Genomic DNA, 27,013 nt, shown 5'->3' on the forward strand with positions numbered 1-27,013 from the left:
CTTAAGTGAGTGGCACAATCGGTGCTTCAGGCCCATTAAGTAGCATTTGATTTACAGGCCCTGGGCACACTGATGCACTATACTAGGGACTTATTAGTAAATCAATCATGGAGAAATTAATCCCCATTACATTTGAGGGAGAGAGCATATGCACTTTAGTCCTGGTTAGCAGTGGTAAAGTGCCCAGAGTCCTAAAGACAACATAAAGAAGGTCAGAAAACAGAAAGAAGAACGCAACACTTTTGGGGATAACCCTGCAAAAAGGGCCAGGACCAACAACGTTCTAAAATTGTGTGTGTATAAACTCTCCCTTTATCTTTTGTGGGGATAAGGGGGAGCGTTACCTACCCCTGACCCTAAAATCATCTTTACTTCCCTTTAGCTCTACTCATAGCTTAACTCTTATATAACCCTTACCCCTTTACTTCTACCCACACCATAACCCAAAAATAATCCTTAACGCCATTTCTTCTACCCACCACTTAACCCTAAAATCACCCTTACCTCAATCCACCCCTTATTTATTTATTTATTTATTCAAGAGTTTTATATAGCGCTGGCTAGACCCGGAGGTATCAGAGCGCTTTTCATGAGGTTCCACAAAAATTACATTACAAGATTACGTCAGTTCAATTTACATCAGATGCTAGACAAATAAATGCAAGAGCATAGAAGACCGGATGATTGAAGTGTAGAGGGGAAGGGGGTAAGGGTAAAGGGATAGTAGGGAGATCACTGCAGAGAGACGAAAGGAAAGTCTGTCCAAAGTCCGGCTGGGTAGGTGACTGTCAAGGGGAAGTCCCAAAACCCAGCTCCTCTATAGCTATTGGGTAGCTCCACCGGGTGTTGGCCAAATAGCTCAGTCTTGATGGGAAAAACAATTTAAAAAAACATGGAGGGCAAGATAAATGGAGCCTAGAGGGGAGGGGGCATGGAAGGAGAGAAAGAGGGGATAGGGGAAGAGACAACAGGGAGAGACGAAATGAAGTCGGTCTAATGGCCGACTGGGTAGTTGACGACCAAGGAGGGAGTCCACGGCCCATCTCACCTATAGCTAAACCAGGTAGTTCCATCGGGCATTCGACAAAATAGTTCAGTCTCAATACATTGAGAGAGGAGAGAAGGAGAGACAAAGATAGAGGGAGTAAGCGGGAAGAGACGACAAGAGAGACAAAAGGAAGTCTGGCTGACGACCGACTGGGTAGGTGACGTCCAAGGAGGGATTCGCCGACGTGTCTCCCCTATAGCTAAACCAGGTAGCTCCATCGGGCATCAGACAAAATAGCTAGATCTCACATGACGAGGGAAAATTCACAGATAGACAGAGTGGGGATTAAGGGCCAGGACAGGTGAAGGCAGAGGTCAGCAGCAGGAAAGTGGAGAGGAGTAGAGCGAGGAGATAAACAGGGTAGGAACTAGGGCCAGGATAGGTGAAGGCAGAGGTCAATATCAGTAAAGTGGAGAGGAGTAGAGCGAGGAGGGGTAGGGGGAAGGTAGTTCGGCCAGAAGTTCCCATGGATCTGGTGGGCTATAGTTGCCAGCTTAGCCAATGTGCGGGTACTCGGCTGATTCTCCGGTGCAGTCTCAGGTACAGGCAGGTTCTGCGTGATTTTTGGTATCCCCATTGTGTAGGCTGGGGTGGATCTTTGCGTGCGGGGTGTTGTCGGTGTCCGGGACATATGTGGCAGAGCCTCCGTCTATATGGTGCCCCGGTATTGTTCACAGCCGTCTAATGGGTGCGCCCGGTTCCTTTTCAGGGCCATTCGGTCAGCTACAAGCAGCCATAGATCCAAATAGGTATGAAAGAGGAATCTGCGGGAGCCATGCAGGCGAACACAACCACTAACCTCATGTGTAAGTACTTGAGCTAGGGCAGGGCACAGAGGAGCATGGTGTGCAGGATGCCTGTCTCCTCCAGGACGAGCACTGCAGCACAAGACTCACCAGCCGAAGCAAAATCCGTAGCAGCACACTTGATGAGCAGGCAGGGTCAGCGGTAGCGGTGTGTTGTAGGCGCCATCTTAGAATCAGGCAGGAGGTCTGCGTGGCAGGGCTATATGACGGGCTCCTAATAAGCAAACAGGGGCGTGTGGTGAAAGTTGCGCTGCCACTCCCCGGGCTCTCCACACGCCACCAGGCTCCAGGAGTCCACACGGTGAGCAGTGGGAATTGGCAGCGCTGCTGGGTCACGAATGCTGCCATTGCAGAGTCAGGCAACCAAAAGGCACCCCCTTCGGGCAAACCCCACGCCGCAAACAGGTAGCACCTCTCGATATCCCCTCTGGAGGTCTGCTCACCTCGGGTGCGGGGTCGATGAAGGGGAACCCAGGGCTCGCAAGCGTCGTCCTCCACGGAGCCGATGTTCTGAGCCCCGTCCTTCCGGTTGCAGCACAACACATCGCGAGGCCCTCAGTACCAGAAGTGGGCCAAGGACCAGGAATGGTGATTGCTGGGTGAGACAGGGCTTGACGGCCACCCGGTGCAGTTCGTTCGGCTCCGGGTAAGACCTTCCTGTTCACCAGGCGCCATCTTAGCGCATTCGTGTGAGGGGCATCACGGCTCAAATCTCCGCGATGCCTGATCGGAGAAAGGAGACAGATCTTCAGTTGATCTGCCCGCATTCTGATCGCAAAATAGTTGTTCTGGGTGTGAAAACTGTGCGTCGGGATGCTGTTCAGGGAGCTGCAAAGTAAGTTCCACACGGAGCATCAGCTCCGAGCGGCCGTCTTAGTTTCTAAAATGCCCCTTTAACTGTACCCACCACTTAACACTAAAATAAACGTATCTAAAGAGTAAAGGCCATCGGAGTAAAGGCATGCGGGTTAAAGGAACATGTGGAGTAAAGACTGAGGAGTAAAGGCTATGTGTACTATAAACTGCGGAGTAAAGATTACATGCCCCTTCAGCGTTAGGTATGCTAAACATTTTCAGCTCATGCACCAGAACAAATACCACACTGCAATATACCTCACACCATTATTTTTATGTTTTTCAACATAAACGTAAGAATATTCATGAATGTACCCTAATGTTTTTTTATAATGTAACTCTTTCACTTCTTAATAAACTGGAGTCGCGCATTATGACATTTATGGACTGTTATTTTGTTCAGGTTATCACTGTATGAGTCTACATCCCACCTGGCCCAGGACATCGCCGAAAACATCCATGAGCACAATCGATATCTTCGAAATGGGGAAAATCCAGCAAAGGTAAGATCTGCTGCTCTCAACGGGTCGCCCATCCTCATATCCCCACCTTTGTGGTACAATTCTAACAAATTTCCAAAAAAGAATGAATTTATTAAGCTGGCAGGAGAAATTGGCCAACAAAACCATTCATATTCGGAGATCTCGAGAGGCTCCATGATGCGCTCTCCTAATTTTTATTCCAACCAGACATGTGTTTTCCCCTTACTTTACAAACCATAGGAATTGACACACTCTTGCAACCTTTTTTGGAATTGTCACTTGTTTATTCCACTTACTCACCAGAGTTGAGTTGATATGGGCTGGTGGGCAGTTTGGGCATTTTCACTGATCATGGATCGGGCATGATTTGGGTGAGGTGGTCAAATGGAGCAGCATCCTTAAAGTGGAATGGACTGGGTGAAAGTGTTATGGATGGGTGTGCGCCACCAAAGGTACACAGCAGGTGCAGAAAAAGGGTAAGAGCCCAGTTGTGGTGCAAGAATCCACACTTCCAGCTGACCGCTGTTGGGTAAGCTTCACGCGTGGAGCAGGTACAGTACAGAAAGCAGCATTGAATGCTTCATCACACGCCTAAATTTATCAGCAGTAGTGTAACAAAATATATTTGTCACGGAGAATATGAGTTTTCACGTCATATTATCTTAAAGTCGAAACACTAACATGATAAGGCTGTACGGAAACAAAAAACTACCTTTTTTTGGAAGCAGAAGAACATATATAACCAGCAGAAAAAGCATATTGCCCATCCTTATCTAGACCATTGGAAACCCCCCAGTACCACGTCAAGTTCAGGAATCACTAAAGCACTAGAGGTAATTTGTCTTTTATTGTATCCAGTTCTATAGTTCATACCTGAAATGCTCTGTCCAGCTGTTGACTCCATGAAGAAAGAGTAAACTGGTAGTGTAATTATAGTAATGACTGAACATATCTGATAATAAATAGATACACTGTGAGAGTAGATTAATGGGTGGTGAATTAGATGAACTGCTTTAATAGCCCACAATATATCAAGCCAGCTCTAGCTTTGATTAATGTGAAATGGCGACTGGAGAGTGGGCATTGACTAGTCTGTGATTATTGACTAAAGAGTGAATGGTGACTAAAGAGTGAAATAAGACTGCAGAATTAATGCAGACTGCAGAGTGACTGGCAACTGCAGTTCAAAATTGACAGTTTGTGAGACTGAAGGTCACAAGTTTGAATCCTGGCTGATCCGGCTCAGCCTTTTATCATCTTCAAGACTAGAGTGCCATTAAATAGTGACACATTTTACGGTGCTTGAAATGGTAATACTGAGGTACAAAGCTCCATGCAAAACATTTTATCAAGAATGGGGCGAGGATGCAAAATGGCAGAGATCACTTGGACTAAATCTGGGATGCTGTGGCAGCAACAATGGTGGTTGTCCAACCTAACTCCAAGGCAATGGAATTTCCTCACAACAGAAAGAGACACACACAGGAGAAGGCGAGCTAGTAATAAAGCAAGGCCAGCGGGAAGGAACAATTCTATTACGACAAATACCCAGAATTTGTGTGATGGGTGAAGGAGACTGAGGCGAATGGAACTCAGTCAGTGTAGAGTGAGATTGGGGCAGAGCACCATGGGTAAGATCCAGGGGCAGATTGGATCAATTACGTTGGGGCAAAGGAAGGGAAGGGACAGAGGAAAATCAGGTGTGAGAACACAGCTAACGTTTTATATGTCTGCACTGTGCCGGTGCTGCACACTGTTATTGGTTAAATGGCTCCCTGAATTCCCAATAGCTGCCTCCAGTATCTGCTGCCTTGGTATGTTGCAGAAGCAACATTTTTCCAAAAGCCATGGGTAGAGATGTAGGATGAAGGAGGCACATATAGAGTGGGTGAGTCATAAGGGGAAAGGGGCAGAGCGGGACAGAGGTAAACTGGGGAGAAGGTAAGAGACAGAAGCATCGATCATTATCATCATTGTACACTGTTGATAGTGCATTGAGCATGAGGTTGAGCGAGAGTTAGAGAGGGTTGTTAAAAATGGCCAAGTGGGCCGATTGCTGAGGGGTTAAAGGGATGCTTGGTGATTGTATCCGGTGTAGGAGTGAATGGATGGTGAATGTTTAATACGTAGTGAGTGAAATGTAGAAATTTTGGATAGTGGTACATTTGTTGTTGGCTACATACTTCAGTTTTCTGTCACATAATTTTAAGAACAATTTTTTAATGTTTTGTTTTACCCATAGTTTGTTCTTTGCCTGGCATTCTTGATAAGAAAAGAATAGAGCCATGCATGCCACACAACCCTGGATTCCTCTTTATCTCGGTTTCAAAAGGGTCAGGGGATCCACGAATGCCGGCCAACCATAGGTACAAATCAGGCAGCCTTCAACCATCTCAAAAGTCTACTGTTTTTTTTTGTTTTGCATCTTTCCTTTCCTGTACTGTGCAATTGGCCTACCTACACAAGGCAGTTACCGATGTTGTAGATGAATGGGAATGAATGGTTCAGACATTTACCCTTTATCTCGTATTAGGCTGTTTTTCATTACATGAATATGAGATTAAAGTGTAAATTTAAGCATGCAAGAGGGTGAATTTCGTAGGTATATGTTAAAATCCACGTATAGCACAGCAAGGGCACTGAAGATACACTGTAACACCTACCAAAGTCATGATCAGTCTTCAAGACGCAATTAACTAAAAGTGAATCTACAACTATCAAGTCGAACTAAAGCCCAGGTAGAGTCGAAGTTACACCCATACAGTCTTTAAGTAACTATTAACCCACAAACAAGCCCCTCACTGGAACTGATGAATGTAGGTAATAATACTACCACAACAAAGGTAAACCAGCATTGGCAAAACCAATAGGTCTTGCCTAGGCAAGAGTTATTGTCTTTGCCAGTGTGTTTTAGCCATATTGTACACCAGCGTGGCTGCTGTTTAGCATGGCTAAAAGTTAGTAGCATAGATGAGCATGGAGTGCATTGAAGTAGAATGTTGTAGAGTGGCTTGGCATGGAGTAGAGTAGAGTGGAGTGGAGTGGTGCCTCAGACAAGACCTAAACAGTAAAATAGGGCACTTCTTGGGAGCCTAGTCCGTGTAGCCTGTCAACATTTCCTTCAGCCTCCTTCATCTCTTCCACTTCCGTACCGCTTCTGCTCTTATTTTTTGGTCACTATGTGGTTAATGAGAAAGAGGCTGTGAAAAGATAGCCTGTTCTATCTCGCTGTCTGTCCATAGCGTTTGCTCCTTGTTAGACCTGGCACTATTGGCATGGGTCTCCCTTCCATGTTTAGGTCTCGCCTGAGCCAGCGCATGCGCAGCTCTGCAAGACATTTAGTAGTGTCTTTAAAAAGTGTTACCACAAGCTGCTTTGGCTGGCCTAGTGCTTGCGTTCACGCATGCAACCGCCAACTTTCAGCACCATCTGTCTTTCCTCTCACTTGATTGTTTTCACGCTCCTCCGCCCCTCCCGCTCCTCCGCCCCTCCCCTTCCCGCCAGGTCGCGCTGCTTTCACTTTCGCGCACGGGAACGGAGGAGTACTATGTCAGAATATTAAATGGCTTTAGACTAGCTTCAATGAAAAACAGCAATCCTTTTGAAGGCAAGAAATTCTCACTCCATAAGAAGGTAAATTGTTTTTAATCACCAAGCTTAAAATTTATCTTTTAAAACTGGAAGGGTTGTTTTTGGTGGACCTCGGAAAAACCATCACTTTGTTGAGATAGTGCAGGAGCTGACTAAAGTTGGAGAACTCTGCTCATAAGACTGCAGGTTGTTAGTCATCTACTAAACAAAATTAACCGTCAAGTCTCGGATCTCTCCCTCTGTCTCTTTATTCTCAATTTCTTGGTGTTGCCACAGCCCAGCTTTGCCCGAATCGAAGAATTCTTAAAATACCTCTTTGGAAGTATAGACATGGATGCATGTACATGGTGGTGCTTATATATCCAACTCTTGTCTCTGTAGTTCCTTTTAATAGGGAATTCTCAGACTGTTAACTATTGACTAAATGTCCAAGCAGAGACCGTTCCCTGGGACACCCAGTTCCATCTTTGATATTAGATGCTTGTTAACTGAAGGGGACCTTTAGTGGAGAGAAATAACTACATTGACTCACAGGTTTGTCACTTTCAGAAAAAAATCTTCCTTTTAAAATAGAACTACTTTCAGACTGTTGGCGGATGTTTAACTACCACTAGGTCTAGCTTTTAGCTTTACTACTGTAGAATCTTTGGCATTCTTGAGTAGTTCTGGCACTATACAGAACATTAGATTCTCACAGTGGCTTGTCCGATAGATAGTGAGCTGTTTTAAAGCTTCAGACTTAGTCTTCTAGAAGAAAAAAATCTAAATAGAAAACAAAAGTTAAACACCAGGAAGAAGTGCAAAACATAATTGTTTCATTAGCTGAAGGAATTGCCATGAAGACATACATTTTGGAAAGTATTAGAAGTTTACGGGGGCAGCTCGGAGAGCAAACTTTCAAATGTAATTTTTTTTTTTTTTAGAAAGCAATTCACACTTGGTATTCGCTATTTCTAAGGACTACACGTAATCAATATTACTATTCTTCAGTTTAATTATACTCCATTTACTAACCTTTGAAGGATGGAAGGCAGGAATAGCTATGCTGGGATTTTCGTGACCGTTACCTGTGTGAATGTCAGTTTGGGTATTCATGTCACTGGGCCAAGTCCAGTTAGCCAAGAAAGCAAGCCAGGGGGTTTTGTCCTAGATAAGTTTTTAAACTGAGTGAATCCAGAGAAGGAATTAGAAAGGTTTATGTTGAAGAACTAGAAAATGGTCATTAATTGGGTGTGTGTTTTCACTAGGAGTAAAACAGTTTTTCTCACGCATAAGTTAAAAAAAAAAAAAGTCTGTACCTAAGTAACATGAGTGCAATTTGCAGGCTAGTATAAACTAAGGTGGCAACCCCAAACAAGCATTGGCGTAGCCAATAGGTCTCACTTTTGGGACCATATAAGTATTTAGTTATGCAGCACCAACATCAACTGTTGCATGGCTAAACACTTATAAGGTCCAAAAGCAAGACCTATTGGCTATGCCAATGCTTGTTGCTTTTGCCTCCTATGTTTTTACTGTGTGGTGGACTCCGTTTTGCTGGTTTCGATGCTTTGGGCACATTGCCACTGCTGTTCCCTACCAGAGTGAAAGCTCTCCCTTTGTAAATTGATGTTATGGGTTATGATTCCACATTTGATTTACTTGTCAGACCCTAGTATAGTGCACTGTGTGTTCCCAGGGCCTGTAAATCAAATGCTGCTAGTGGGCTGCAGCACTTAATTATGCCACCCACAGAAGCCGCCTGTAAAATGTAACTCTGGCCTGCATTGCATAGCCTGTGTGCAGTCCAGGGCTGCCATTTCGACTTGGCAAGTGTACACATATGACAGTCCCTAAACCTTCCCTTTTCTACATATTAGTCGGCCCTAAGGTAGGCACAATGTACCCCTGTGGGCGGCTAGAGGTTGGACATGCATGCCCTGATGTGGTGGCATGTCCTGATGATGAATTACTGCCAATTTCGTTTTTCACAATTGCAAGGCTACTTGTTCCCATAGGACAGAATGGGGAGTTTATTTATAACCTCTTATAAACATAACTGGCCCTGGGAACAAGGCATAAAAATAAAGTAAAATATGCCCTAACTCAGAATGTTAAAATGCATCTTTTAGTGAGGGTGATTTTTACATTCTGTGTTTGAAAATACCACTTTTAGAAAGTAGGTATTGTCTTGCTTAACCATCCAGTGTGCCTCTGCTAGGTTTGTGTATTGCATGTCTGGCTATTGGATGACAGTGGCTGGAGAGGGTCTGCGGCTCCAGAAGTCTGATGTGGCAGGGCTGGGATGAATAGACCTGGGCTGCATTTAGAGTAGGGGGAGGAGATTTCCTTTTCACCTGAATGGGCCTGGTCTGCCTTCAACAATGTTGTCTCCACCTCCTGCCAGGAAGCTGCACCAGTGAGGACAGAACTGATTTTGGCTGTTTACAGACTCTCTCTGCCTTTAGAGAACAAAGGATTAATGTGTATAAAAAGTGGGGCCCTGACCCAAGACTTTTAGATCACTTCTAAGAAATCTTGAAGAATCTTTGCCAAGGAGAAGAGCTGGATAAGCTGAAGAGGAATACTACCCCTGTGCTGTTTGCTGTCTGGGGTGGGCGTGCAGTGGCTGCTTGCTGCCAAGGAAAGGGGAAATGGACTGTGCTGTTGGCTTTGTCATCTTGAGGAAGATCTTCAAGGGCTTGAAACTTAGCTTCCCTCCTGTTCTGCAGTCTCAGGGACACAAAGACTTCACCACCAGCTCCCCTGAATTTCCTTGCTGGGAATTCCAACCTGCATAGAGGTGCCTGTTGCTGTTTAGGACCTCTAGAGACTGTTTGTCGCTGGGAGCTGGAAAATCGACGCAACACAGAAGAAGCGTGTCTCATCTGCACCTGTTTTATGACACATCGCCGAAGAAACCGCCCAGCCCCTGCCGCGGCTCGAGAAATTGCTGCACGACAAATCGGGTGCAACGATCTCCGAAGTCTGAGATCACAGCACCAATCGCGATGCAAGCCTGCTGTGCGGCTGCATGAAACCACGTACCGTACCAGATTGCATCGCATCGCATCGATGCGCCAAGACTGTTGTATCATTGGGGGCCGCAGTAAGAAACAGACGCATCAACTCCCCACGCAGTAAGGAATCGATGCATCACCTTCCCTGCGCTGCAGTAAGGAACCGGCGCGTCACCTCCCCTTAGTATAAGGGACCGACGCATCACCTTCCCTCCTTCCATTTTGTTTGTTTTGCATGACGCATCTAAGGTACCTTTGAGAAGAGTGTGGCAATTACAACTTGCATTGAACTGAACTATTTCTACCATTTGAAAGCCTTATCTTTAATACTGGATTGTGGATTTTGTCGTTTGGTCTTGTTTTGGTTTAGATAAAGATTACTTCTTTTTCTAAACTGGTGTGGTATCCATTTTTAGTGTTTTCACTGTATTACTGTATGTTTTTACAAATGCTTTACACACTGCCTCTGAGATAAGCCTGTCTGCTCGTGCCAAGCTACCAAGGGGGTGAGAAGGGGTTATTGTAGGAGTGTATCCCCTTTACCCTGACTAGAAACAAGGGCCCCTATTTGGACAAAGGTACCTACCTCTGCCAACTTGAGACCCCTATTTCTAACACTCCTGGCAAACACACCAACCCTAAACCCGAGTTTAGCCCATTGTGACGTTGTAAAAGCCGGTGGCATTGCTGTGTGGAGGGAGATTTTGCTTCCTGGTGGCTCAGTGACTATCTGCTGACTGTGCCTAATGCACGGTTTGGTCTGTGAGTGGTACAGGTCCCTTCGGCTCTCAGACCCAGTCTTAATTAAAAACCTACATTGAAACGGGTCCCTGTTGGACTCTAAATTAATGTCCTGTACAATAAGGACAAAAACACTGATCGATTTCTGAACAATTAATGTGAAAAACTTTAAGGTAATCCATGTCAACTATTTAGTTCATGTTTACATTTATCAGGTTTCACTTTATCTTTCATTTCTCTAAGAGTGTTAGCTATTTCCAGGATGTTGTGTTTTTAAATATTTTTTTCGGGTACCATATTACTCTTGTATAATTCCTACCTTCAATTGAGTCACCTCCAGGTGTTTATAATAGGCTGCGACTGAGCGCTCTGGTTGTCAGTGAGTCAAAAAGTTTTTCAGAATTTATGGTCATTCAATCCCTGGCCTTGCACAGAGCAATGGTCACATATTCTAGTTGCAATTGGGATTCTGTGCAAATTTGTTAGAAGAAGGTATACAGTTCGGTTGTATGTCAGAACAATGCATGCCTTTACCACGCATGTCGTTACTCTGCAGTCTTTACAATGAATGCGTCTTTACCATGCATTTCTTTACCATGCATATCGGTACAACAACATGCCATGGGAAAAGCCCTGGATTTTGTAGCGGAATAATTAAGTATTCCAACTCCATTCTGCGCAACAGTAGGGAAAGCATTGGACTTTAAAGCCCAACGCCGCTTATCTAAGGCATGTCATTGTAATTGTATGCGTGATAAAGACACATTCACAGGGGTGACTCCTCCAATTGAGCTGAGGAGTGTCGCCCCACAAATCCCAGAGCTGAAAAACAAAATAGTGATAAAGTTTATTTATTAACATTTTATTTTTCAGCAACCCATCCCGAACTAAGTGTCAGGACAGGGCGGGTGCTGCAGAGTGGCAGCAGCAGGGAGCTCTACGCTTTAAAAGGGTTGTGTTTCTTTGGTAGGCCATCTTGGGATGGCCAGCCAGGCATGCACATTTTAAAGTACTCTAACCTAGCTGTCTTGGAAGCCAGGTTGGAGAAAGAGCTAGAGTGCTGGGAGAGCCTGCTCTGTCCAATCCTGGTACTGCTCTCCAGCTGTGAGAGCAGCACCAGGATAAGGTAGTGCAGTTTCCTGTGTCTGGAGCTTTCAGATGACACCCAAGCGATGAGGACGTCACGCTGCAAGTTAGGAAAGTAAGTCCATTTTTTTGTGGGCCCGCCCCACCACCCTCTATATAAGCAAGTCGCCACAGCGTTGTAACACCAGCATTGAAATGGCAGCGCGTGGTTCACAACGTCTTATAAATGCTGTTTCCCACATAGTTCTCATAGTACAAATAAGGTACAAGTAAGAAAATGCAGTTCTTTCTGGTGAGCCACTGTGTTTGGGGGCTGTTGAAGTGAAAGAAATGCCTGGAAGTGAATTCAGAAGAGAGTGAAAATCAATCAATCAATCATTTGTAAAGTGCACTACATACCCGCGAGGTGGGAGAAGGATCTCCCACCAGTGGTTGTTCTTCGGATGCGCGGGACGGTGGCGAGTGAGAGGTCAGCGGAGCGTAGCTGTCGGTTGGGGATGTAGAAGGAGAGCCGTCTGTTGAGGTAGGCTGGTCCGGTCTTGTGGAGTGCCTTGTGTGCGTGGGTGAGGAGCTTGAAAGATATCCTCTTGTTGACAGGGAGCCAGTGCAGGTTTCTCAGGTGGGGGGTGATGTAGCCGTGGCGTGGTACGTCGAGGATCAGTCGTGCCAAGGCGTTTTGGATGCGTTGTAGTCGTTTGATGAGCTTGGCCAGGGCTCCCGCGTAGAGGGCGTTTCTGTAGTCGAGTCTGCTGCAGACGAGGGCCTGGGTGACTGTCTTTCTTGTATCTGTCGGGACCCAAGTGTAGATCTTGTGGAGCATGCAGAGGGTGTTGAAGCAGGAGGAGGAGACGGCATTGACTTGCTTGGTCATTGAGAGCGTTGAGTCGAGGATGATTCCCAGGTTGCATGCGTCGTCGGTGGGTGTCGGCCAGGAGTCGTCCCAGGCTGAAGGGTTGGAGCCGAAGATGAGGACCTCCGTCTTGTCCGAGTTCAGCTTCAGACGGCTGGTCTTCATCCAGTCGGCGACAGCCTTCATTCCTTCGTGGAGGTTGACTTTGGCGGTGATGGTGTTCTTGGTGAGGGAGAGGATCAACTGAGTGTCGTCGGCATAGGAGAATATGTTGAGGTTGTGCTGTCGGGCTATGTGTGCGAGCAGGGCCATGTAAATGTTGAACAGCCTCGGGCTGAGGGAGGATCCTTGGGGTACGCCGCAGATGATCTCAGAGGCTTTGGAACGGAATGGGGGGAGGCGGACGCTCTGGGTTCTGCCGGAGAGGAAGGAGGTGGTCCAATCCAGAGCCTTGTCTCGGATCCCTGCGGCGTGGAGGCGTGCGCGTAGTGTGCGGTGGCAGACTGTGTCGAAGGTGGCAGAGAGGTCTAGGAGGATGAGTGTTTCGGTATCACCATTGTCCAGCAGGGTCCTGATGTCGTCGGTGGCGGCAATGAGGGCAGTCTCGGTGCTGTGGTTGCTGCTGAACCCTGACTGGAAAGGGTCCAGGATTCTGTTTTCTTCGAGGTATTGGGTAAGCTGTCTGTTGACGGTTTTCTCGATGACCTTGGCCGGGAAGGCGAGCAGAGAGATGGGCCAGAAGTTCTTGAGGTCTCTGGGGTCTGCCTTAGGTTTTTTGAGTAGGCCGTTGATCTCGGCGTGTTTCCAGATCTCTGGGAAGGTCGTGGTCTTGAGGGAGAGATTGATGACGTTGCGCAGGTGGGGTAGGATGGAGCTGCTTGCTCTGTTGAATACGTGGCGCGGGAATGAGTCTGACTGAGAGCTGGAGTGGATTGTGCGCACGTTCTTGATGGTGTTATCGATGCTCACGCTGGCCTAGGCAAGCAGGGGGTCGTGGTCGATGGTGTACGGAGGGTCTGTTGTGTTGCTGTCTGTTGGGGCTGTCTGGGTGTTGAAGCTGTCGTGGATGTCTGCTATCTTGCAGTGGAAGAAGGTGGTGAGGGAGTCGCACATTGCTTGCAACAGCGGGATGTTGTTGGTGTTGGAGCTGGGGTTGGAAAGTTCCTTCACGATGTTGAAGAGCTCCTTGCTATTGTGTGTGTTGTTTGTCAAGGCGGTCTTTGAAGGAGGTCCTCTTGGCCGCCCTGATAAGGTGGTGGTGGTTGCGGATGGCGTCTTTGTGTGCTGCATGGCTGTCCGGAGTTTGTTCACTGTGCCATTTCTTCTCTAGTTTCCGGCAGGCTTGCTTGGAGGCTAGGAGTTCTGGGGCGAACCAGCTGACCCTCTTGCTGGTGTCTCTGTGGGGGGGGTTTCTTCAGCGGGGTGAGGGTGTTGGTGCAGTCCTTGATCCAGCGTCTGAGGCTGTGGGCAGTATCGTCTGTGTTGGAGGGTTCGGTGAGTGGGCTGAGAGCGAGGTTTACGTGTAGTTGGTCTTTGGTGATTTTGCTCCAGCAGCGGCGGAGGATCTGTTGGGTGTGGTGGTGTTTTGGTCGGTTTCTGGAAGGTGAAGTGGATGCAGCGGTGGTCGGTCCAGAGGAGTTCGGTGGTGTGGTTGACGGAGACGTATGGGTTTGAGAGGAAGACTGGGTCGAGCGTGTGGCCGGCGGAGTGGGTGGGCGTTGTGACGAGTTGCTTCAGTCCGAGGTTGGGAAGGTTATCGATCAGGGTTGTGGAGTTGCTGTTGTTCTCAAGGTGAAAGTTCAGGTCTCAGAGGAGGATGTAGTCGGTGGAGGTCGGGGCGTGCGTGCTGATCAAGTCGGCTATGGAGTCGCTGAACTGGGGGCGGTGTCCGGGGGGTTGGTAGACGAGGGTGCCTATGAGGGTGGAATTAAAGTCTGTGTAGATCTGGAAATGCATGTGTTCGGCGGTGCTGAGCGCGTCGTTGGTGCTAGTCGAGACCCTGATACTGTTCTTGTGGACGATGGCGATTCCTCATCTGACTCCGTTGGTGCTGGGATGGTTATGGCGATGTCAGGTGCGGAGGAGTCGTTAAACCAGTTCTCTGTCAGGAAGGCGACGTCCGGGGATGTTGTGTCAAGCAGGTCCCATAGTTCGACAGCAGGCTTGCGTGTGGAGTGGGTGTTCAGTAGTATGCATCGGAGGTGGTTGGGGTCTGTCTTGGTGGGTGGTACGTCTGCTCTGAGGCTGGTGTAGCTGCAGTTTCGGCATGTGAAGGGGCCGTGTGTGCGTTTCGGGGAGGCCTTGAAGCAGGTGTGGCTCCGTCCGGAGTTGAGAGCATGCAGAGTGCTGGCGTCGTAGTGGCGGCGGTCGTCGTGGTGGGTGCGGTGTCAGGGGTTCTTGGCGCTGGGCGCGGTCCAGGCACGGACTGGTGCAGAAGGGCTTGCCTTAGGCGCGCCAGCGGCACAGCCGTACAGCTGCTGGCATATATGGGGAGGTGGGAGGGAGGAGCAGCTGGTCGAGGCGGTGGCAGCGAGTGGGCAGTAAGGGGGGCAGGGCCGCAGAGGACGCAGCGGCGAGGGCGGTGAGGGACAACGAAGGTAACAGAAAGAAAGGGGCACAAAATCGAGGGAAAAACGAGTGGCACAGAAGGCAAAAGGGCACAAAAAACGGGTGGAACAGAAGGCAAAAGGGGCACAAAAACTAGGGAAAAACGTGTAGCACAGAGGGCAGACGGGCACAAAAAACGAGTGGCACAGAGGCAAAATACAGAATACAGAAATACAGGGGCAGCTAAGAATAGAAGGCAGAATGGGCAGAGAGGCACGGGGCAGCGAGGGGAACAGAGGGAAGAAAAAGGGGCATGGACCAGGTACAGGCAGCGGGGGAAGATAGACAACAGCAGTCACAGACACAACAATGAAAATACAGGCAATACAATAAAAGCAATAAAGCGGAGGATGAACAAACCTACCTACGGCCTACCACTGGCCACCAGGCTCAGGTGGTAGCTTTCGGGTGGTGGAGGGCCTCGAACTTCCTCAGCAGCGGCAGCTGGGGCAGGGAGGCACAGGTGGTGCTAGGCGGAGGGGGAGCGACCTACCTGGTTGGGTCAAGGGTCGAGGGTGCTATAGAGAAATTAGAAGAATTGTGAACTATACAGAAGTGGACAGAAAAAGGGCTTACATGTCTAACATAGACTGAACATGACAACAGTGAAGGAGAGTCTTTGAAGAACACTACCCCTTCCACGGGCCTCAGTAATGTTTTATTCACGGTCTAAGCACTGAAACACTTATAATATTAATTATTTACAACAAACTCATTGTTACTCATCAACCGTAAGCATCTCACAACTATTGGCAAATCACGTAATCCTGGTTTGTTTTTGGTGTACATATAGGGTGACCAACCATCTGTAAATTTCACAGACTGTCCGTAATTTGGACCTCACGTCCGTTGTCCATGAGGATCCTTTTTTACGGACACTTCTTGTCCATAAATATGGCCATTAAAAGGAGCAGCTCTGCTCCCCTGCCAGAAGCCTCAGCCCCTGATGGGGCCACCTCGCGCTCCTCCTCGAGCACAAGAGCAGCCCTTGTCATTCGGTCTGCGGCTGATTGCCACATACAGACTGACAATGGGGCACTCTGGGCTGTTAAAGAATGTGGTGGCCTCCTCCAGCCTCAGTGTACAGCAGGGTATTCTATTAAATGGGTAAAAGGTAAAACGCCCATGCTGCAACGTGAGAAAACAGTTTATATAAAGAAGCCTGTGAAACAAGTTAAAAATATCGGGTTATAGTTCTTTCACTGTCTCATCATTTTGGAACTGACGCATTTTCAATATTATATTCAACAAAGCCATGGTTGGTACTTTTTTAGTTTATGCGACTAACAACCATTGACAAAGCCAATAGTTCTGGTTTGTTGTTGGTGTAATGATACTTGCTGTATTATATATCTGGATGCAATGACCGAAACAAAATACCAGTCGCGTGGAACACTATGCTAAGCACAGATTTTTAGCTTAGGTGTTTTAAGCCACACCTTTAATTACATCGAACACCCCCTTTTGAGTGACCCCCCCCAGTTTCTTTACCTCACTAAAGCCCTGGAAACAACACAATGTCACAGTCACCTCACGTCCTGGCACTGTGAATCATGCATGACTCATGACTTATACGTTTCGTCATAAATGGAGTGCAAACCGCTAGCCCCTCCTCCGGATCGCCCCTCTGGACTCTGATACTTGCAGTTCTTCAGTGGATCACCCAGGTGGGTGCAAGTCGGCACTTGTAGGACTGATGAATCTCTAGACCCGATACATGTCCCGGGTTTTAGGATATCGCCCGAGACATGTCTCGGGTTTCGGGATGACTTCCCTCATCAGTAGAGAAAGATTGTTTAGGGGTGGAAGAGAAGGCCGCCACACAACAGTCAAAGGCTTCGATGCCAGAACCGGCACGCAGGTGCGTCTTCCAAGAGCCCGTCGGCCCAAAGCTCAAGGGAGCCGTATTGTGTTTCGTCATAAATGGAGCGCACACCGCTAGCCCCTCCTCCGGATCGCCCCTCGGGACTCTGGTACTTGCAGTTCTTCAGTGGATCACCCAGGTGGGTGCAAGTCGGTACTTGTAGGACTGATGAATCTCTAGACCCGATACATGTCACGGGTTTTAGAATATCGCCCGAGACATGTCTCGGGTTTCGGGATGACTTCCCTCATCAGTAGAGAAAGATTGTTTAGGGGTGGAAGAGCAGGCCGCCACACAACAGTCAAAGGCTTCGATGCCAGAACCGGCACGCAGGTGCGTCTTCCAAGAGCCCGTCGGCCCAAAGCTCAAGGGAGCCGTATTGTGTTTCGTCTTAAACGGCTCCCGTGAGCCCTGAGCTGACGAGCTCTTGGAGACTCACCTGCGCGCCGGAGAGGCATCAGGGCCTGTGGCGGTTACTTGGCGGCCTTCTCATCCACCCCAGACACTGCTCTGCTGACGAGGGAAACTGTCCCGAAACCCGGGCCATGTCTCGGGTCCAGAGAACTTGGGGATAATGAGTAACTACTCGCACCAACTGTGGTGAACTACTTTTTACTCGTCCATCTACATGCACTACATGTACCAGAGTGCTAAGGGGCGACCCGGAGGAGAGGCTAGTGGTGTGCGATCCATCTTGGTTGTACTTAAACGGCTCCCGTGAGCCCTGAGCTGACGAGCTCTTGGAGACGCACCTGCGCGCCGGAGAGGCATCAGGGCCTGTGGCGGTTACTTGGCGGCCTTCTCATCCACCCCAGACACTGCTCTGCTGACGAGGGAAACTGTCCCGAAACCCGGGCCATGTCTCGGGTCCAGAGAACTTGGGGATAATGAGTAACTACTCGCACCAACTGTGGTGAACTACTTTTTACTCGTCCATCTACATGCACTACATGTACCAGAGTGCTAAGGGGCGACCCGGAGGAGAGGCTAGTGGTGTGCGATCCATCTTGGTTGTACATGACTTATACGTTTTCAGATTGCCTATGTGCAGGAGCATAGTGAACCCTACCCCTACTCCACGCTCTAGGAACTACAGTGAGGTGAAGTTCTTGATGGGCCTCTAATGTCTGCAACTCTGCAGACAAAGGCTCGGCTCATAATGTAAAAAGGTGGGTGAATAAATAAGTGACGAAATGGCTGGTTGGATTAGTGAAAGGTTGAATGAAAGGGTGAATGGATAGATAATCAAAAAAGGATGGATGAGTGAGTGGAAGGACGGATGAGAGAAAAGGTAAATAGATGGATGTATAGGTGGAAGGGTAGATGGACTGGTAAAAGGGTGGATGGGTGAGTGAAAGGATGGATGGATGGATGGATGAGTGAAAGGGTAGATGATGGGTGAGTGAATGGGTGGATGTATGAGTGAAAGGATGGATTGATGAATTGATATGTGAAATGGTGAATAGATGAATGGATGAGTGAAAGGGTGGATGTAAGGATTTGTGAGTGAAAGGGGATAGATGAACAAAAGGGTGGATAGATGAGTGACGAAGTGAAAGGGTGGATGGATGAGAGACGGGTGGATGGATGAGTGAAAGGATGGATGAGTAATAGAGTCAATGGATGGATTCATGAATGGATGAATAGATAGGTGGGTGGGTGGAAGGATGGATGGATAAGGGAAAGGGGGATGGAGAGAGAAAGGGGGAATGAATGACTGAAAGGGTGAATGAGTGGAAGGATAAGTAACTGGGTGGATGGATGAGTAAGTGAAAGGATGGCTGGATGGGTGAAAGGGTAAATGGCTGGATGGATAAGTGAATAGATGGATGGGTGGAAGAGTGGATGGATGAGTGTATGAATGGATGGGATGAAAGGGTGGATGGAGGGATGGATGAGTGAAACGATGGATGGATGGATGGAAGGATACATGGTGGATATGTTTGCAAATGGTTCAATATGTTTGGATATAGATGGGCACACGGATGGAAGGACAGAATGAATGGTGAAAGACTGAATGATAGATAAAAGAATGATTTACAACTTGTAGCACCCATTATCTTAAGTAACATTTCCTATACATTGAATTTCACGTTTATATGGGTCTCTATATAATGTATGTGTGATGTAACGCACTCCGACACCCTGCCCTACATACTTGCGATGAGTAACACTATAAAAGAAATGAAATACACATGCGACCCGGTCTATTTGAAGATGAGGGGAACCATTGGAGGGTGCCAGCAAGGCAGTACTGGCCGGACCTGGCATCGGGTGTTTCCCTGGACGTCTGGAAAGGGTGGGGGAGTGGGAGGGGGGCTAGGGGGGGGTTGTTACTGGGGGCCGGCACTGCAAAGTTCATTGAATATCCAGTAGTTTTCAATCAACAATAAAAGCAGCCACACTTATATTCAGGTGTGGTTCACCTTTTTTTTTTGAAAATCTGTGTATTAGCATATCAGTTGGAGCAGTTACATACATATTCGGGCGCGGAAGTAAGCAGAATGTCACAAGTATATGTTTGCTCAGTACTTACAGGTACTTAGTATCATTGATTTTTCGTTTTCATCCGGAACCATGTTAACTTAACAATCCCATATCATTCCTGAACCCTCCCCCACCCTCTAGCATCCCTCCCGACACTCTTCCAATATGCGTATAACTGTGATATTTACATCTGGGCCACCCGTTACTCCGTAAAATGCAGTTTTGTCCATACACACAGGCAGGCTGGGGTAGAATTGTCAATGGTACAGAGTTCTTCGTACCTCAGCACAGTGCACCATATACCGTGACGATACATGGAATGTCTAGGAGGGCCGGACACGTTCATCCTATATGTAGCGAGTCATCTGTATCCCCATCATCCCCAGCTTCGAAGGTACCCAGTACGGTGAACCAATCCAGGGAAATCAGTGTTTTCCTGAGACCTCTGCGTTCCTCTCGCTGCAGTGCTTCGCCTTCTGCCTTGCCCCATCGTATTACCTCTGCTTTCCATAAATCAGGGTCAGGTGGTTTGGGGGACTTCCACCTCATCGTGATTGCTCGCTTCGCTAGTAATAGAGCCAAGTTTGTAAAACATGTCGCTACGGTTCTCGTGCGTGCTGACGGTCCCAGCCCCAATAGTGTATATTCTAGGGTGAGTGATTTGGACAGGGTGCCAGCTCTCTCAAGCGAGTCAGTGATAGTGGTCCAGTAATAACCCAACTTAGGACATTGCCATAGCATATGTATTAGTGATGCGTCGTTAGTGTCGCACCAGGGGCAGTTACCATTCGCGTCGGGGAACATCATGTGTATGCGATGTGGGGTCAGGTAGGCTCTATGTAGTAACATCAGTTGAATAAACTTAAACTTGGGGTTTCTAGCTACCTTCTTGGGAAACTGGAGGATGCGTTCCCATACTTTGTCCCTCAGTGGCCTACCAATATCTCCTTCCCATGTTGTCCTGAGTGGTGATAGAGGGATCGCCCTCCCCGTTTTGATACTAGCAGTGAGCCATTTGGTCAGATGGCCGCCCGTGCCCATGAGGTAGTGCATTGTTATTAAGGGGTTTATAGCTGGCTCTTGTCCTTCAGGTGCCCACTTGTGTGTTATATAATGGCGAAGGCCTGCGTGTAAAAGGAATGAGCCCCTAGGAACGCCATGTGCAGCCCTGAAGTCTTCAAAGGACAGTAGGCGCCCCTCTTCGAACAGGTCGCCCACATGTGACACTCCTGCGTCCTGCCAGGGCATTAGTTTGTTCGTCGTGAGTGTCCCTAGCCCAGTGGGATACCCAAAAGCGGGATCGTGGGGGCATAAGATGTCGTGGGGGAAGTGTATTTTAATGCCTTCCGCCAATATGCCACCGCCAGCCGGAGGAGCGGTGGGGCATCCCTTGGCAGATCCGATCGGGGTAGAAGCAACATGTGTAATTCCCCTCTTGCGTGCTCCCCCTCTGACATGTTGATCTCATGGAGGTTGCGACCTGCCACCCAGTAGGCCAGCCATTGTAGCTGACACGCATAGTTGTATGCCGTAAAGTCCGGTAGGCCCATTCCACCGGAGCCTGAGGGGAGCTGTAGTTTAGCGAGGCCTATGCGTCTGCGCCCGTGTCCCCATACAAGTTCCGTGAGTAATGTGTCGAGATGTTTAAATGTCGCTGCTGGGATCAGGAATGGCAGGTTGGTGAAGTGGTAGATGAGGCGAGGGAGCATTACCATCTTAGAAATGGCCACTCTGCCAGCAACAGAGAGGGGCAACGTTAGCCAGAATTGAATTTGCGATTTCAGTGCTCTCATGGTCCTCCCAAGGTTGCCGTCTATCATCATGTCAGCTTCCCTGTAGATATGCATCCCAAGATATCGGAAGGTGGTTCCCGCTATCTGGAATTCGTGTGGGGCGAAGGGTAGGGGAGTGGATGAGCCTGTATTCCTAAAGGTGAATCCATAAGACTTAGGTTCGCTTATGGTGAGGCCTGAGATCATCCTGAAGTCCTCAAATATTTGGGGTATAGGGCCTAGATCACCCCGCAGATCCCGAAGGTATAATATGATGTCATCAGCATAAGCGGACACAATATGTGCCGTCCCATGTCTCTGAATACCACAGCGGTGGGCCACCGTCCTAAGTCTGCAGAGCAATGGTTCGAGGGCGAGGATAAATAGGAGAGGGGAGAGTGGGCAGCCCTGCCGGGTGCCCCTCGCTATAGCTATGGGTCCTGAAATGTGCCTTGGAGGTGCGCACTCTAGCTGTGGGGAGGGTGTACAGTAGTCTGACCCAGGCGACGAATTCGGGCGGTACCCCGAATTTCAAAAGTGTGGCAAACATGTAATCCCATCTAACGGAGTCAAACGCCTGCTTCAGGTCCAGCGATATGCAGCCCTCTGAGCCCGCGCCCACCAGGTTTCCTAGCATCAGCTGGGCTAAGCGTCTAAGATTCATGGCCGTGCTCCGGCCCGGTACAAAACCACATTGGTCTGGGTGGATCAACTGTGGTATGTATTGCACGAGTCTCGTCGCCAGCACTTTGCTCAAGATCTTTGAATCAGTATTGAGGAGGGACAGGGGTCTGTAGTCGACCAGTTGCAGTCCTTCTTTGCCCGGTTTTAAGAGGGATGTGATTAACGCTTGCATGGATGATTGTGGTAGGGAGGCTGACCGTAGAGCTTCCAAATAGACAGCGTGTAAACGTGGGGCTAGGAGATCAAGGAACGTTGTATAGAATTTGGCCGGTAGGCCATCGGTCCCGGGGACCTTGTTCCTAGGGAGGGCTCGTATTGCCTGCCTAATTTCCGCTAATGAGATGTTGCGCTTCAGGTCTTCGCTTTGCCTGTTGGTGAGTTGGGGTAGGTCCAGGTCCCTCATGAAGGCCTCATAGGCGGTCTCTGACAGGGGCTGGGGGGGGCTGTACAGCGTGGTATAATAGTCTTTGAATGCCGTGTTAATTCCTATTTGGGTGGTGGTCGGATTGCCTGCTTGATCCAGGATTTCCAGGATCGGGTGGTAAGTTGGGGAATCACGTAGGAGACGGGCCAGGAGGGGGCCAGCTCTATCCGCTTGTGTATGCTGCCTATTCGTGTATTCCCTATAGTCTAGGAGCCGCAAGTCTTCTAGCAGCTCTGCATGTCTAATGTGAGCCTCCTGTAGTGGTGTGAAATGTGCATTGGTGCCCACTGCCTCACTCTCCAGGGACGCGAGTGAACCCTCCACTTCTTTCAACTGACTGATTACCTCTTTCTTTCTGCCCACTCGAGCGGCCATCGCCTCTCCTCTGAGACAGACTTTAAATGCGTCCCATTCTATCTGACGGGTGCTGGCTGTGTTCGCATTTGTGGAGAAGTAGGTTTCTATAGTGTCCGATAGGGACGACCGGAAGACTGTGTCTTCAAGTAGATCTGGGGGTAGCCTCCAAGTCGGGATGGGGGCCAACAGCTTGCCCCACTGCCAAGTGAGCTCAACGGGGTTGTGGTCGGACAGGGTTTTCCCCATGTGTTGGGTCTGGACAATTGAAGTTGTTAGGGAGCGGGAGCAGAAGACATGGTCGATTCTGGTGTGGAGCTGGTGAGGTGGGGAGAAAAAGGTATATTCCCTCTCCCGTGAATGTGTGCTGCGCCATGCGTCTGCCAAATCCCAGCCCTCAGCCCACCGTGCTAGAGCGTCCGCCTGTTTCCTGCTCTCAATGGCCGACAGGGGGGGTGTGACCTATCCAGTGTAAGATCGAGCACAGCGTTGAAATCCCCCCCAACGATCCAATGGTGATCAGCCCAATCTGCAAGGATCCCGTTCAAAGTTAACAAAAACTCCGATTGACCTGCGTTCGGCGAGTACACACAACCAAGTACAATGGCATCCCCATCCAGCAAACCCTGCACAAATACATATCGTCCCTCCTTATCAATCTTTTGTTCTAACATCTTGAAGGGGACAGAATTGCGAAGCCAGATCGCCGCCCCCCCTGGAGAACGCAGAATAGGAGGTAGCGAAGAGCTGCCCTCTCCATTTTTTGCGTAGCTTTATGTTTTCAGCTGTGTTCAAATGTGTCTCTTGTAGGCAAGCAATCTGTGTCCCCCTGCGGTTGAGTTGAGCTAAGATTCTGTGGCGTTTGTGTACCGAGCCCAGGCCTGTACATTCCAGGTGCACAATTGATAGACATTAAGAGGTCCCATGACCTTCTGTGTGTGGCGGTAGAGTGGAGCATATGGGTGACCATGTCAGATCTGTCTTGTTACTAGGTGAGAGTGTCTTGTGAACATATATCCCCTTAACAATAAGGTCCCCAGGCCAACGGGCTCGGGAGCCGAACCAGGGTGCCCAACGTGGGCACAAGTCAGTTAGTTCCATGTTCATACTGGGGGGAGTAGACCACCGGTGACTGTCACTTGATGGCCTGCATTGGCATGGTAGCCCTCAACAGGGTGAGCCCTTATGCAACCCACCATTTATGAGGAATGGGGTCTGTTATACGTTACCACCCGGAGAGGATCGAGCGTGTTGTCAATCAGAACTCCGTCGCCATCTGGGCCGTGATCTTCGGGAATAGTTGTAGGCTGTCCACAGATCCGGACACCTCGGTGTGGGTGTCGGTGGTGACGGTGATCCTGTCTCCGGTTGCTTCCGCTTCGTGAGCGGCCAGCGCCTCCTCCGTTAGTCGCATCTGTGGTGATGAATGACCTGCTGTCTGGTCCCCAGGAGGTTGATTGTTCGTCGGCGTACCTTGTGAGGGGTGATGTCCGGAGTTGGAAGTGTTGTCCCGTCGGTCCGGCGGATTCCTGCGACTCCCACTGCGGGCATCTGCGAATGGGTCTTGGGAGGTCGGAGGGGTTAGTGTGACTTCCATCCATTCCTCCGCCTCTTCCGGCGAGTCGAAGAAGTGAGATTTGTTGTCATGCAATATCTTGAGTCTTGCAGGGAATAAAAGCGCATATTTCATATCTCTGTCTCTCAGTTTGCGCTTTACTCCCATGAAGGTGGACCTGGCTCTTTGTACTGTGGGCGTGAAATCGGGGTACACCGATATGTTTTTATCCTCGAAGCGTATTGGTACCTTCTCTCTGGCTGCTCTAAGAACAGTGTCCTGATCTCTGTAGTTGAGAAGGCGCGCAATCAGTGGATGAGGGGGCGCCCCCGGTTGTGGGGGTCGCGATGGCATCCTGTGCGCTCGCTCCACACTGTATAGGGCCGTAAGATCCTCCTGGCCCACTAGTTTCCGTAGCCAGTCTTCCACGAATTGGGTGGGATTCCTCCCCTCGCTTCTCTTCGGAATGCCCAGGATGCAGACGTTTTTGCGGCGGGCACGTCCTTCCGCGTCGTCCACCCTGTCCCATAGCTGTCTAAGCTGTTTCTCTACGGTCTCCAGTTTCGTGGAATGTTCCGTCTGCTGGGGTATGAGGTCATTCAGTGCTATCTTCTGTTCCGAGACCCGCTCCGCCAGCTTGTTATGGTCAGCCCGCAGTAGGGATAGGCCAGTTGCCATGCTGTCTATGCGCGATTCCAACGCTTCGCGTGTTGCGCGTATTTCGTTAAGGATGAGGTCCAACTTGGCGTCCTGGGATCCCTTCCCGGTCGGCGGAATGATGTCCGCGTTTGAAGAGGCTAGTGGGTCTTCGGAGCCCGTGGACTGCATGTCCGTTGGAGCCCCCAGGTCTTGGTTCTTGCCCCTGTGTCTACCCATTGACCTAGTAAGCAGGGCGGCGCTGGAGTAGTTGCGGCCGCCGGCCTCCACCTCTGCAAGTGTCCACTCAGGGGTGCCTGACAGCTGCTGCGGCGTATCTGGGTTCTACTGGATGGAGGCAGTTGCGGTGAAGATCCTAGTTCTGGCAGGGATGGCGTTGGCCGGCCACTTGTAGCGTTGTTGGAGGGTGGAGCGGCGCTCCGCCGGGGTTCCTGCGAGCTGGTATTGACTTGGTCTTGCAAGGTGTAGGGGGGAGACCACAGTCCTCAGGTAATGGCGAGGAGGACTCTCTTCAGTGACCAGGATCGCAATAGGCGCCAGGCATCCAGTGTGGCGGCAGGGCTCCGCAGCGCGGGGCTCCCTCCTCCACCGTGTGTCTGTTGTTTAGCTCAGGTGCTTGGGGTCACAGGTCCCATCTCAATGTATATGGGCCGTTGGTGTGCGCCGCCCCGTGTCCTTTCGCTGCGCACTGCCCGCTGTAGTGGGAGCTCGGGGTGAGCAAGGCGCCGCAGTCGATATCCCGGGGTCCCGGTCTCGGCTCCGGAGCGGAGACAAAATGGCGCCAGTAGGACTGCCTCGGTGCCGGGCCACCCCCTGCCCCTCGGCGCGTGGTGCTGTTACAGGACGGCAGGGCCATCAGTGCCGATGTCGGATCCTGCGCCCCTTCAGACCCGTACTCCTCACCGGTGGGGTCGAGGGCGTGGATGCCTCAGGTGGATGCAGTCGGGCGGCGGGCCGGTCCTGAGTCTCCCGCGCCCCAAACGGGTCCCACAGCAGGGTAAGCCGGCGAGGGTCAGCAGTCCGGGGGGGAAGCAGCGAGGCTATAGGCGGGGCGGGGACCCTTTAGTGTGCACCTATGCTTAGGCAGGAATCTTGCCTCACCTCCGGTCCGGAGTCCCGTCCGGAGCGAGACAGCGACCAGGGGCAGGTCGGGCAGGCCGCTAATCGAGGCCGAGGCTTCACGCTTCTCCTCAGGCCGCAGCAGGCACCACAGCCACGATGCTTCTCCGGCGGGGTCTGGGGGGAGCAGCACTTCACCGCTGCACGCCGCTCACTCCTGGGGTCTTCGTGCACAGTGTGCAGGTGGGTTGCAGGCCGGGGTTGTAGGATAAAGTGCTTGTATTTCGGGCTAAGGACGGAGCTCCGGGACTACACGTCCACCATGATCGGCTCTTGGCCACGCCCCCAGGTGTGGTTCACCTTCACCATTGTCTGGTGACTAATGTACCTGCTGGAGCGAGATGCGAGTGTTTAATCGTCTAAGGTAGCAAGCTGCGGGCATACTGAAAAACTGAAGTGCACGATTGTCTCAACCTGATGTAAAGTTATTTTGACTTGTACGTACTTAAGTGGTTGTCTATTTACTTACTATACTATGGCGCGACCTCCTCTGACGTGTCTGTAAACTTACCTTTTGTCCCGAACTTTTGCCCTGAATTTTGACCTCCTGTCCTGAATTTTGACCCTTTGTCCTGAATTTTTACTCTCACCGTCCTGAATTTACACCCATGCCAGTTGGTCACTCTAGTTACATATCTGGATTCAATAACAGAAACCTCAGAAAGGAACCAAAATTCATGTTGGGTGGCAGGCACACTGTGGAAATCACAGAAATATAGTTTGTGTAAGCCACGCCCTTTACATATATATGCTCGCACCTTTTAGAGCTCACCTCACTTTTTCATCCCTCATAAAGCCGTTTACGGCCCTGGTTCCAAGTCTTTCCACCACTCCTCTGTCTCCCTGCCTCATAACGGGAGAGTGAAGGGCATAAAGGCCCCGCTCTTACAAAATTTCCCAGACTTGACCGCTACTCTGCAATACAAAAGAAAACGTATGAGTGATCTTTGCTGACCTCCAGTGGCTTTAGGTGGAACAGCAGATGCCGCAAGTTTACAATGTCTGGATGATGAGGAAGTAGCTAACTCACTT

At 49.6% G+C, this 27,013-nt stretch overlaps 1 protein-coding gene across 2 annotated transcripts in view; it reads left to right on the forward strand.

Moving 5' to 3' along the window:
• Nucleotides 1-27,013, forward strand: part of STX8 (syntaxin 8) — a 1,246,356-nt gene that overhangs the window by 64,753 nt on the left and 1,154,590 nt on the right. For both annotated transcript variants that reach the window (XM_086930625.1, XM_086930626.1), the window contains exon 2: nt 3,113-3,212. In XM_086930625.1, the coding sequence (XP_086786751.1) occupies nt 3,113-3,212 (100 nt within the window). The remainder of the gene's footprint in view (nt 1-3,112; nt 3,213-27,013) is intronic.

This window comes from Lissotriton vulgaris, chromosome 7, assembly GCF_964263255.1.
Source record: "Lissotriton vulgaris chromosome 7, aLisVul1.2, whole genome shotgun sequence".
NCBI classification, from domain to species: Eukaryota; Metazoa; Chordata; class Amphibia; order Caudata; family Salamandridae; genus Lissotriton; species Lissotriton vulgaris.